The 12,572-nt window shown below is 45.3% G+C and overlaps 1 protein-coding gene across 4 annotated transcripts in view; it reads right to left on the reverse strand.

Moving 5' to 3' along the window:
* iqsec3b (IQ motif and Sec7 domain ArfGEF 3b) overlaps nt 1-12,572 on the reverse strand; it is a 28,538-nt gene that overhangs the window by 10,892 nt on the left and 5,074 nt on the right. For 3 of the 4 annotated variants that reach the window (XM_056417666.1, XM_056417669.1, XM_056417668.1), the window contains exons 3-7: nt 9,247-9,364; nt 7,831-8,229; nt 6,943-7,661; nt 6,139-6,300; nt 807-929 (exon numbers count right to left, since the gene is read on the reverse strand). In XM_056417666.1, coding sequence (XP_056273641.1) covers nt 807-929; nt 6,139-6,300; nt 6,943-7,661; nt 7,831-8,229; nt 9,247-9,364 — 1,521 coding nt within the window. The remainder of the gene's footprint in view (nt 1-806; nt 930-6,138; nt 6,301-6,942; nt 7,662-7,830; nt 8,230-9,246; nt 9,365-12,572) is intronic. The other variant, XM_056417667.1, reaches the window with a different exon arrangement.

Here is a 12,572-nt window from a genome sequence, read left to right on the forward strand (position 1 = left end):
TAAATACATATAGCAAGATATTATAAATAGGGAATATTAGGGAGAATATTATTATGAATATATTATGAAGCATAAAGAGAAACTTCTTGCCATTAAATATTGTAACTGGATCCATTGCATCCTGGTCCTGATTTCCATCGGGCTCGAGACGTCCAGTATTTTGTCCGCCTCTTCACAAGACACAATGAGCGGAAAACAAGCTGATGCTAAAATCCCATGAGTACCAAACATGCACTTTTACATATTCAAGTGTGATTTTGGAAAATGGTCCCACAACAACCATGCAGCCAGGAGAGCCTGAGGTTTTGTCTCGAAAGTACCATCCAAGGGAGAAAATTGTGAAATAGAGCGTGTATTGTGGTCCCACTGATTGCCTGCAGCTCAGATCACAGCTCAGATTGCATGACAATCAAACACTGCTGGGTTAAGTCAAAGGTTACAGGCACTCAGTCTAATTTGATAATGATGCACAGCTTTTAGTTAAATAAGAGCCTGCCACAGTGAGCTGGCAGAACCAGTTACAGTAAACACTACACAGTCGCTCTATTAGTATGCCATTCTGGAACCGTGTGTTACCCTAAGGCTAAGATGAGATCAGAAAATACTTTTCTATTTGTGAGCTTCGTTACAAGTGTTTCATAAGTGGCCAAAGGCAGAAAGTTCTATTCATTTCAAAAGGTCCAGAGTGCCCTTACTAGTCCTGCAAAGTCATGGGATGGACTGTTGTTGTGTTGCGCTCTGTTAAAAAATGAAGCCAGAGCCCGTTGGTCAGCGAAGCTTGGATGTAAGCGAGTTGACAGTCTCACCTAAAGGCCTCGATGAGTCTCTCCACTTTCTGTGCTTCTCCCTGAACACGAACGTGAGCCTGGAACTTTCTGAGGGCTTCGTCGAGCTCCATGCCTGAGAAATCCATCTCATCCACAACACAACTAATAAGAGACAGACAGAGAGAAAGGAAAGAGAGACATCGGATTTCGTTACAGTGTGTCACTGTAATGAGAAGGTGAGTGAGTGTGTGCATCAAACTATGCATAACCAAGTGCGAATGGAAAATCTTCCACTTACAGTCATATCTCCATTACAGAACCACTGACCTGGAATATGCACATAGAGACAACATGTTTGCCCGCGCAACCACTTTGTGCAAACATCAATAGGGAAGACAAGGTCTGATGACAGTGGGGGATAAGAGAGAAGGAAAGAAAGGGATGAGAGGGTGGAATAATGAAATGCAAAGAGCAAGGGGGCAAAAGAGAGGTACATGAAAGGCTGAGGGCAGGCTGAATCAATGGAAGAAGTGTGTGTGCATTTATGCGCACACGCGTGTTTGTGTCCATGCATGTGTGTCTGTCTATGTGTCTGAGGAAAAGAAAGCGAGGATGTGTGTGTGTGTGTGTGTGGGTGTGTGTGTGCGCGCGTGTGTGTGTTCAGTGCAGTGACCTATTTCTACAGTCTGCAACAACCTCAGCAAAAAGCCTCTCTATCGTGGATCTCTGTCTACACAGGTTGTTTATAAAAAGGGTGAATGTGAAGGCATTAAGTAAATGCGTGTTTTCATGGATGTGCTGCATTTATGCATGCAAGTGCTGCATGGTGTGTTTGTGTGTGTGTGTGTTTATGTCTGGTTAGGTTCCAACAGCTAGTTCTATTTTAGGTATTTTAAAATACCTGAATCCATTAAAGTCAAAGTCTCATATTTAATATTTGTTTTCTTTATTCAGTAGTAAAGAGCAACATACAAAACATTCATTCAAAGCAAATGTATGACCCTGGTAGAGACTTAAATACAACTGAAAGCTCCATTACTTCTATTAAATGAACCTTGGTGTGTGATTTTTTATCGTAACTGCTGTTTTCAAAGTCCTGAAGGAAATGTGACCATTAAAGTCAGCATGGATAAAGAGTCCTAGAGGTGCTCAGAGTAATGTAAAGTTTGAACATCTCTAAAATAGTGGCAATGAAGCAAAGTCTACTTGCTCATGAGGACCATGTCATGTGATGGAAACCTCAAGAACAACTATACATTGAGATATCAAGTACATTAAAGTCATTAAGTTCAGAACCAAATTTAGTTTCCCATTTTGAAATAATGAATCAATTACACATGTTAAATTAAATAGATAAAGGTACCAAAATAAATCAAATCTGTTAAATAAATTGATTTTGGTCCAGATGCTCAGCAGCCCTTTTTCATAAGGGAAGCGGTCAAATAGAAAATAACAGAGGGGTCTTCATGATAAACAAAAGGGTGTCACAACCTTGACAACTCAAAATCGGTTCTTATTAATGTGACACTTCCACAATGTTACACAATAAGATCAGTTTAATTGTCATGAGGACTACCACTGCCTTGAATAATGACTTCTGTGGCTGTGGAGGAGCCAACTAACGTCTAAGAGAATAACACTGACGATGTCATCACAGTCATCTCAGCATTACCTTGGACATTTTAGGTTGTAATAGTTCATTTTGATTCTGCACATGTACATAGTAGAAGTCTTATGCTTTAAATTAATACATATAGAACTAGAAAGGGCACTCGGTAGAGCGCATACCTTCACATATCACAAGATTGGGCATTGAATTATGAACATTTTGGCATTAGTTGCATGCCAATTGGACAAAAATGTATTGTGCTATGGTAAAAAAAAGATGTTGACCTTTCCATGACCTTGACCTTGACCTTTGACCCGATCGATCCCAAAATCTAATCAACTGGTCCCCGGATAATAAACAATCATCCCACCAAATTGCATGCGATTCGGTTCAATACTTTTTGAGTTTTGCGAATAACACGCATACAAATAAATAAATACACGGCGATCAAAACATAACCTTCCGGCATTTTCAATGCGAAGGTAAAGATATTATAAATAGGAAATATTAGGAAGAATATCATAATGACTGTATTATGAATAAATTATGAAACATAAGGTGTCACAGTTTCAGCTCCACACCCTCCTCACTCCCCATCGTCAGTCTAACTCTCTTCACCTGTTCACACACCTGTTGTCACAGTTCAGCTCCTCACTCTGTGGTTCAGTCACTCCCACCTCGTCAGTCTGACTTCCTTCACCTGTTCACACACCTGTCTTTGATCACTAATCAAATCCCTATATAGTCTCCTGCCACACACACACACACACACACACACACACACACACACACACACCTTGCCAGATTGTTCTTCCTTTTCTATGCCAGACTCTCCAGCACTTGTTTCTAGACGGATTTCCTGTTGCCGACCCTGCCTGTCCCTGGTTAACCCGCTAGTCCGACTCCCCGTGAACTAGTGTTGGTGAGATGAAGCCTCATGAGGCATCGAACCACTTCAGCCAATTGGTTCGAGAAAGGGTTCATTACTCGAAGCTTCATGTGCTCACGAAACCACCTACTGGCCAAGTGCATAATCACAGGCAGCTGTATCTGAACCACATAATGTGATGCATTGAATGTGTGTGTTATGGCTGTTGGGAATGACTATGAATTACAAAAATGTATGACCAAATCATTTCTGTACATAAATTATCACAAATGTGCATAATAAAATATTTTTTGAATGTATTCTGTGTGTGTAAATGTTCCCAAAATGGTAGTATCATATGATATGGCAGGTTGTGTAATGTTATTATGTCACTTTAGGAAAATGGCATGGGCTTAAGCAGGCAGAGGACAGTGAAAGTGTGTGTGTGTGACTAGGAAGAGGGGACTGAATATGCTTGTGTAACTTGGACAGTGATGTACAGGACAGGGGACATTTTATTCATTTTTATTCAGAAATAACAGTTTCTCAACAGTTCCATCTTATCACCTATCCTTCTCTCCTAACTCTCCAAACTATCGCTCTCTCTAAACTCTCCAAACTCTCAACCAACAACCCACATTTTGAATGGAGCCTGAGGGGTTTATATTGCTGTCAAACCTCTCGGCAATATCTGAACCACTTCCCGAAGCAGTCACGTGGTACAGCCGGGCAGCGAGGCTTCGGACGTCATCATTTTTGGCTCCGCCCCTAAATGAAGCAAGCCTCGATACGCGCTTCGAGGAAACGCCCCCTCCATTACTCCACACACGCTTCAAAGCGTCGGCACATCTCGTAACAACACTACCGTGAACCTACCAGCCCTTCGTCCTGTTGATACTCTGTCCTGTCGCCGACCCTGCCTGTCCCTGGTTAACCCGCTAGTCCAACTCCCCGAGAACCTACCAGCCCTTCGTCCTGTTGATACTCTGCCTGCCGTTTCCAGAGTGTGGAATATAAGTTCGAAGGATCCCTGGAGTCGAGGGTGCATTTGGGTCTACACACGAGTCGTAACATTACAATATGTCCAGTCATGGACCCAGCACAGACTCCTGCACCGGCGAGCCGATTCGAGAGGATCGAGGGGGCTCTACAGCAGCACGAGGCGCAGATGGCCAGCTTCGCCGCTGAGGGGCGTCAGTCGGCAACAGCCCAGGAGCGGGCTATGTCGGCATTGACAGCTCAGCCGTACACGTTTGCCTCGGAGGAGAAGGACCCTCTTCTCCAGGGCATGCGGGAGGCCCTCCGGGCCCTGGTCGCTGCGTGTCAGTTAAGGTTTGGTCCGATCCACGTCCCCGGTGTTCCGTCGCCGGTTCTAGTCCCCGGTGTTCCGTCGCCAGTTCCAGTCCCCGGTGTTCCGATGCCGGTTCCAGTCCCCGAGGTTCCAGTCCCCGAGGTTCCAGTCCCCGGTGTTCCGTCGCCGGTTCCAGTCCCCGATGTTCCGTCCGGCTCGATGTTTCGAACGGCTCCAGTCCCCGATGTTCCAGTCCCCGATGTTCCAGTCCCCGATGTTCCAGTCCCCGGTGTTCCGTCGCCGGTTCCAGTTCCCGGTGTTCCATCACCGGTTCCAGTCCCCGATGTTCCAGTCCCCGATGTTCCAGTCCCCGGTGTTCCGCCTCCGTCCTGCCCGGCCCCGGTTCTCCCCATCCCGCCTCCGTCCCATCCAGCCCCAGTTCCCAGTGACCCATCCCGTCCAGTCACAGTTCCCCATGTCTCATCGCTTGGTCCTGGTCCCACAGAGCCTCCATCCCCAGACCCCGGTACCCCTGTGACTTCCTCTCCTGAGCCCGGTCCCCTAGCTCCCCGCTCATGTCCTCCGGCCCGCCCTTCAGAGCGCGCCCCTTGGCCTGGTAATCGTCCTGCGGCCCGCCCCCCGGACTACTTCTGCAGCCTTGGACCCTCCTCCGGGCCCCCACCACCCACCCTAGGAGGCCGAAGATTTTGTTGTTGTTTTTCTTTCTTGTTTTGGGTCGTCTGGGATCCGACCCTTAGAGGGGGGGTTCTGTCACAGTTTCAGCTCCACACCCTCCTCACTCCCCGTCGTCAGTCTAACTCTCTTCACCTGTTCACACACCTGTTTTCACAGTTCAGCTCCTCACTCTGTGGTTCAGTCACTCCCACCTTGTCAGTCTGACTTCCTTCACCTGTTCACACACCTGTCTTTGATCACTAATCAAATCCCTATATAGTCTCCTGCCTCACACACACACACACACACACACACACACACCTTGCCAGATTGTTCTTCCTTTTCTATGCCAGACTCTCCAGCACTTGTTTCTCGACGGATTTTCTGTTGCCGACCCTGCCTGTCCCTGGTTAACCCGCTAGTCCGACTCCCCGAGAACCTACCAGCCCTTCGTCCTGTTGATACTCTGCCTTCCGTTTCCAGAGTGTGGAATATAAGTTCGAAGGATCCCTGGAGTCGAGGGTGCATTTGGGTCTACACACGAGTCGTTACAATAAGGCAAATACAGTTTTCTGTATTAACTGTATGTAAATGATAACATGTAAAAGGCAAGAGGTAATGTTTATAGGTATGTCGCATGGGAATGAATGTTTATTATTTCAGAGATGTTGCATGAAATGGATGCCGTTTGAAACCTGAGATGCTACTCTTATTTTGAAGGCAGGATCTGATTTTATCTTATTATTAATGTATCAAATATAATAAATCCAGTAGTTAGAAATAACTCCTCCTGATTTTTTTTGTAAAACCTGAATTGATGTAATAGGGAATTCAAAGGGATTTGAATTTGATGACGGGACTCATTACAGGAAACCCAACCAAGTGTGTGTCTGTCTGTGTATGTGATGTTTGAATAATCAGGACTCACTCAAGAACATCTCTGTTGAATTGCAGTTTGCTGTTCCCCAAGAACTCCCCAATCATCTGTCTGCTTAGGCCCTTCCTCTGGAGCAGGAAGTGAGCCACTCCAATGGCTGTGTCCGGGACGAACCCACGCGTGATTAGGAAGTGGACGCCTCTCTCCGGGTTCCTAACCGCAGATAGCCAATAACAGAAAAAGCATATAGTGTTAAGAGTTTAACAGCAAGTGTGCAACGTATTTGTGTTCAAGCAGATAGGTGTTTGGGCCTGAGTGAGAAATAAAACGTCTAACACTATATATAAGAGAAAGGGTGCTTAACGTGTGTGTGTGAGAAAGAGGGAAAAAAGAGTCCATTCAAGAGCTGTTAGCTCTGGAGTTCTGGATCAAAACCACTGTCGTTGAGGCATATGAGTTAATTTACTTACATTTGTATTCACTGATAATAAGTGCAGGCCAACCGTGGGCTCTATTTATAGAAACTGAAAGGCTCTGACATTGTTCATGACCTCCTTTACTGCCTCTCCTCTTCAACCACATTTTACCTATTAGCTCTCTCTTTCTCTCTTCATCCCTCGTCCTCCTCTAACTGTTCGTTGACATCACAAGATGGCACTGAACACGCAGCTCTCCCAACAATCACACACACTAATGAGCAGCTGCTGAGCGCAGTTTTGCAGGGCTGTTGGAGATTTGTTAAACACAAACAGTAATAAGTGTACTTTGAACCCTGAGACAGTGAGTGCAGACATATCTCACTGTGTGTGTGGGGGGGGGGAGGGGGGGATGTTAGTGTGTTACCGGCCTACTCACACATTGAAGAGATTGAGTCCTATACGGTAGAGGCGTTTGCGGTGTGTGTCTGTGGATAGCGTTGGCGAGCGGCAGGTGGCTGGATCCTGGCAGCGGTCCCTGGGCAGAGAGACCACCAGGGCCTGCAGGGCCTCTGGGCTCGGCCCCCCAGGGATCTGCTGAGGATGAGTGTAGTGGTACTGATGGTACTGGGTGTAAATCTGAGCAGGTTGCTGGTTGGACTGGGCTGAGGTGGAGATAGAGGTGGAGGTAGAAGTGGATGTGGACCCCAGTCTGTTTAAGCCACTCTCCCCCTCCATTCCTCCTCCTCCTCCAACTGGCACTACTGAGCCCCTCCTGGATCCTAGATCAGCCATTTGAAGCTCCTCAATGGGTGGAGGTGCAGGAAACTCTGGCTCCTCTGCACAGTGGCCATCTCCGCCTCCAGCCATCCCGCTCATAGAAGTCTTCCTACTGCCCGACTCTCCCCCGCCCGCATTGCCCAAAGAGGTGGTGGTTGTGGTGGTGGCGGTGGAGATGGTGTAGGAGTTATTGCTGTCGATATGAACAGTGACATCCCTGAAGGCCATGAGCAGCGAGCTCGCACTGCGAGGCAGACGAGCACTCTCAGCAGCTGCACGGAGGGCCCCAGGATCCATCAGTAGCCCCTTCCCGTCTCCACCTTCCGACAAGCTCCAACCACGAAGGGTGTCATCAATTGACTGAGCCAAGGAATGAAGCTGCAAATATGATCATAGAAAATATACACTTGAAAAACAATTAAAACATGACCAAATGTATTGACATTCCTGGAACATTCCTGCTAGCCTGCTTGGCTGAAAAACTATCATGAAATCTTATTTCTTGATTTATTTTTTTGGACCCGTCTGCACCCTTGAAAACACTAACCTGGTCAGAGAAGCAGTCCTCCAGCTGTGTGAGTGTTTGTCCAGGGGTTTGAGGTGGGGCTGGGCCAGGAGAGCGACCAGCTGCTGGGGTAGACGCAGGAGAAGGGGGCAGAGAGGTGGAGCGACATGGGGGAGGAGGAGGAGGAGTTTTGGAGCGCAAGGGAATCTGCACTCCTGCAGGGTGCAGACTGTAACTGTGTCTCTGGGCTGTGTTCCTGTTTCGGCCTGAAGGACTCGGATGGCGCAAGGAGATCCGGCGGGGCAACTTGCTCTCCGACAGAGAGTTACGGATCTTCTGGAAGTTTTTGCTGAGCTGGTACTGACGGAAGGCCGTCTGGATGCGACGGGCTGCCCGCCTCGCTATAAGATGGCCTCCATATTTCTGCTCCAACTCATCTATCTGGGGATAGGAGGGGAGTTATAGGGGGAGTGAGTTTAAATATCAAACATGATTACAAGGCTCTAAAACTCAGACACTGCAAGAGTCATTTCAAAGCACACATCAGCAACTGGAAAATATGTATTCATCCACCGGCAGGCAAATATCATGTTGCCATTTTGTCCCCATTTCTACAAAAGATCAAATGAATTTGAGCATTGCCTGAGACTTGAGTCAGCACAGTCACACCTCTCTTCTTAGAAGTATCCTTCGTACTTATCTGTCCACTCTTTTAATACCGCTAAGAGTTTATGGCATTAGACCCAAATGTAAACATCATCTATCATCATCCAACTGCTAATAATGTCTGAAAGGCCATGAGAAAGAGGATGGATGGGCTGTGACAAAGGTGATTTTGAGAAAATGAATAGAAAAGCAAACACCCGCACGCACACAAGCCTATTTCTGTCCCGTTTGTTGGCAGAGCAGCTCAGCCCAAAATCTCAGCTTGTTCCAGAATGTTGCCCCCCTATATTTCCAGCAAAAGTGAGACGGAGGGGGAGTCTGAGGCGAGGGAAGAAGAGACAAAGAGGGAGAAAAAGGAGGACAGCCACACATGTGCCAGTATGTGCGTGTCTGCTCACACAAGCCTGTCTACAAAAAGTGCATGTGCACCCATGCACACACGGAGACACACATACACACTCACACAGCAGCAGCAATAGCAGTAGCAACAGCAGACCCTTCAGCAATAGGGTATGAGAAATAAAGACATCTCCAGCCGCCAGAAGCAGTTATTAGCTGTTACCATGACAACCTAGCATCTTTTGCGTTGCTGTCGCCGTGACAGCGGAATTGCTGGTATTCTTTTTCATGTCGACACAATTGACAGAAATAGATCTGAATGGGCATCTTTTTTGTCTCACATTGTCAAATGATCATCTTTCACACACACCCTCATGTTAAAACAGGTCAAGGAGTCATCGTTCACTCGTGCTGACAGGCCACACACACACACACACACTTGGAAAAACATACCTGCTTGTTCTTATTCTCAAGGCTGATCTCGTACTTGCTCGGTCCCTCTCTCTTGGTCCCCTCCACTTCCTGTCCACCACCAGAGGATGTTCCATCCTCCAGACTCAGCATCTGTCCACTGTCACAGAAATAAGAACAGAAAGCTATTAGTCCTCCATCCTGCCCTTCAAAACTATGCCGTCATCGCAGTCGCAGGTCATCAGCGAAGCAGTGTTTGAGAAGGTTCATGCGGGAAGCAGCAGGCACGGTGACGTGTGGCTGAGGTGGCTCTGGGCAAAGGTGATTGAGTTTATGTGTCCAGTGTTGTTTGGTCAGATTTATGGCGCCAATGCAAGTTGCAGGAGTGAAATTATGGATACAAGTTAACTTGTGCTGTGACCGAAAGCATTCCCTCCTTTACTCCTTTACTATTTCCTATACGTACTAAAACTAACGAGTTTAGTTTATAGTCGGAGTGCAAGCATCAACGTCTTCATTGCCAAATACTCTGTAAAATATGTTCATCAATATTTCTCAGAGCCCAAGTCAAGTAGACCATAACTCAAAGATATAACACAGAAAAATAACTGCACATTCTCACATTTTAAAAAGCAGAAAAGAGTGAATGTTTATCATTTTTCCATCGGTACATTACTTTAATGATTAATCAATTATTAAAATATGTTGATGAATAATGTTCAATCAATTAAATGATCCAGTATTTCTGACCTTTTTCTGCGTGTGCCTCCCTAAAACAAAGCAACTTCTGGGATCTACTTGGTTAAACTGCTAGATCCATCTTGAGACTGAACCACTGGATGGAGATCATTTTTAAGGGCACTTGGCAGTGCATTACTCTCTCCCAACAAGCCTAATTTACAGAGCAATGCGTTGATGTCACAGAGATCTTTGTTAGCATTGTCAGCTTGACAACATTGTGCGCTGCACTCTGAGCAGATCCAAATGTGTTCAGCGCACTAACAACGTTTTCCACAGAAATCAGAACAGAATTTGTGTAAGGGACTCCAGAAGCTGATGTGTTTCCATGGCAATGACATACTTTGGATCAATATTTCAATGGAAGTTATGATGAAAAGTATACCTTTCTGCATCTCCTATATAGAAACCGGATTACACATTTTTTCAATATCATTTTATATAACGTGTTTCTATGTTCAGAATCATGATCCATTGACAGCATATAAGCGTTCGAGAACGCAAAAAGGAATGCAGGACAATCATGCCCTCAAAGTCAAACATGACTGGCAGAAGACGTATAGAATAAATCAAACTAATTGAACTAATAAACAATCATTTATATAATGTAGAAGCAGCTTGAAGCAAAAGCCAAACAAATATACATTTAAACTTAACAGCGTCGATATAGAGGCTCAGTGCGCCCTCTTCTTAATCCCAGGTCCACAGAAACATTTTATTTTTCATGACAGCATTATCAAAAATATTTGAAAGGCATAAGCCAAAGCAAATTACTGCCATGACAAAGCAGAAAATGTCCTTTTTACCCAAGGCCTGTTTTAATAAAAATAAACAAAAAAAAGTGGCCAACATCTCTGGCATCAACCCACCTCTCAAAGATAGAAAACACTGCCATTCAGCACCTTGATGCAAGCATTGAGTATATGATCACACCCTAAGAGGTTTTATAATAGTGTGCCATTATGAGTGTGCATGATGTGTGCTTGTGCAGTCCACCCAGATAATGCTTACCGTTATAATTTTTACATGAAAGGGAATAGTGCTAAACATGACTGGGGAGACTAAAAAGCCTGCTCATGGATAAATAATGAGCTCACCACTAAAGCTCCTCTTTGTTTTCTTTGATTGCTGTGAAAGCAAATACTCTGCATGCCCCAGCCAAAAGTCAGAGACAGGGCCAAAGAAGCTTCGTCATATCTTTAAATGAGACAAAGTTCGAGGAACAAAATAGAGAGTAAAAGAGGAAGAGAGTGGCTAAGATAAAAACAGGGAGAGAAGAAGATAGACGGAGAGACTGTGTTGGTGTGTGGATGCTGGAGGCTGTCTCTATTAAAAACGCTATTAAAACGCTGCCATGCCCCTGCGAAGCATCAGAATACATTAGAGTACATTAGAACACATTAGAGGATTTAATAGCAAGAGTTGAGCTATTAATGCATCTGGACAGCAAAAGCCTCCATAATGATATGGCAGCTATTATCTCTCTCTCTCTTTCTCTCTCTCTCTCCATTTCTCACACACACACCCACACATGCTCACATACATAGCAGCAACAAACAAACCAGGCACACACTCCTGCTCCGCCTGCATGTTTCACGTCATGGTTGAAGAATAATGAACATCCGTCAAATCGTATCTCTCAATTTCCTTCAGAGGATTATAGTCCTGTATACAGCTAGACAGGAAAAACACTCACACGGGAGGGAAAAGGCACAGCAGGTTAGACGAGAGGCGGATCTCGTGACATCTCTTGGGAGGTTTGCGTGCTCTGATGGATTCAATGGATGACAGTTAGGGTGTAGAGGTGGAGCGAGTTTGCAGCCACCAGGCACACAGACCTTCATGTGATGTTAATAATGATCTTCCGTGTTACACAGCTCGTCTACATCTCATCATCTCAGGTGGGTGTCCACTGCTGCTGTGCCATTAGCTCATCTAATCAGGAGTATGTGGGTTAGGTCATCCAATCAGAGACAAGAGAGGGATTCCAGAAAGACAGATGGTTGTATTAAGATGGTTGTATAAAAGCAGAATGAGAGAGAGACGTGATAAGAAGGAATGAGACAGAAATAAACAGACAGATAAATAATGGGTTGTGATACATACAGAAACAAACAACACAAGGTGGAAGATATAACAGCAGATGACAGAATCAATATTTACATTTACATTACTGGATGAAAGACTGGATTTAGAAGTACAGGACTTAACGATGGGAGAAATTCCAGAGGAGGGAATGCAAAACATAAAATGCAGTCGATCATTGAGAAACATGACAAAATCAGCTGCTGTGAGCTTTTTACAAATGACCGTTGCTCATCCAACCATCACCAAGTGAAACGGCATGCCTTCACACACCACACAAAAAAGTCAATCAACAAACTCAAACAACAAACAAACAAGATGCCCACACAGAAACGGCAAATGTGGCTCCAGTAGATCCTCAAAGTTATATTCTCTAGTTACTATGGTAGTGGTAAACGTTGCGTCATTACTGAGTTGCCATGGGCACTTTCATAGTGCCAATAACAGTTTAACCCCCCACCCCCTCCCTATATGTGAATCACCATTGAGGCTGTAAGATCTATAGGCTTGTTCCAGAGCATTTTATTCTCTCACTCTAACTTCAG

This window comes from Pseudoliparis swirei, chromosome 6 (assembly GCF_029220125.1).
Source record: "Pseudoliparis swirei isolate HS2019 ecotype Mariana Trench chromosome 6, NWPU_hadal_v1, whole genome shotgun sequence".
Classification (NCBI taxonomy): domain Eukaryota; kingdom Metazoa; phylum Chordata; class Actinopteri; order Perciformes; family Liparidae; genus Pseudoliparis; species Pseudoliparis swirei.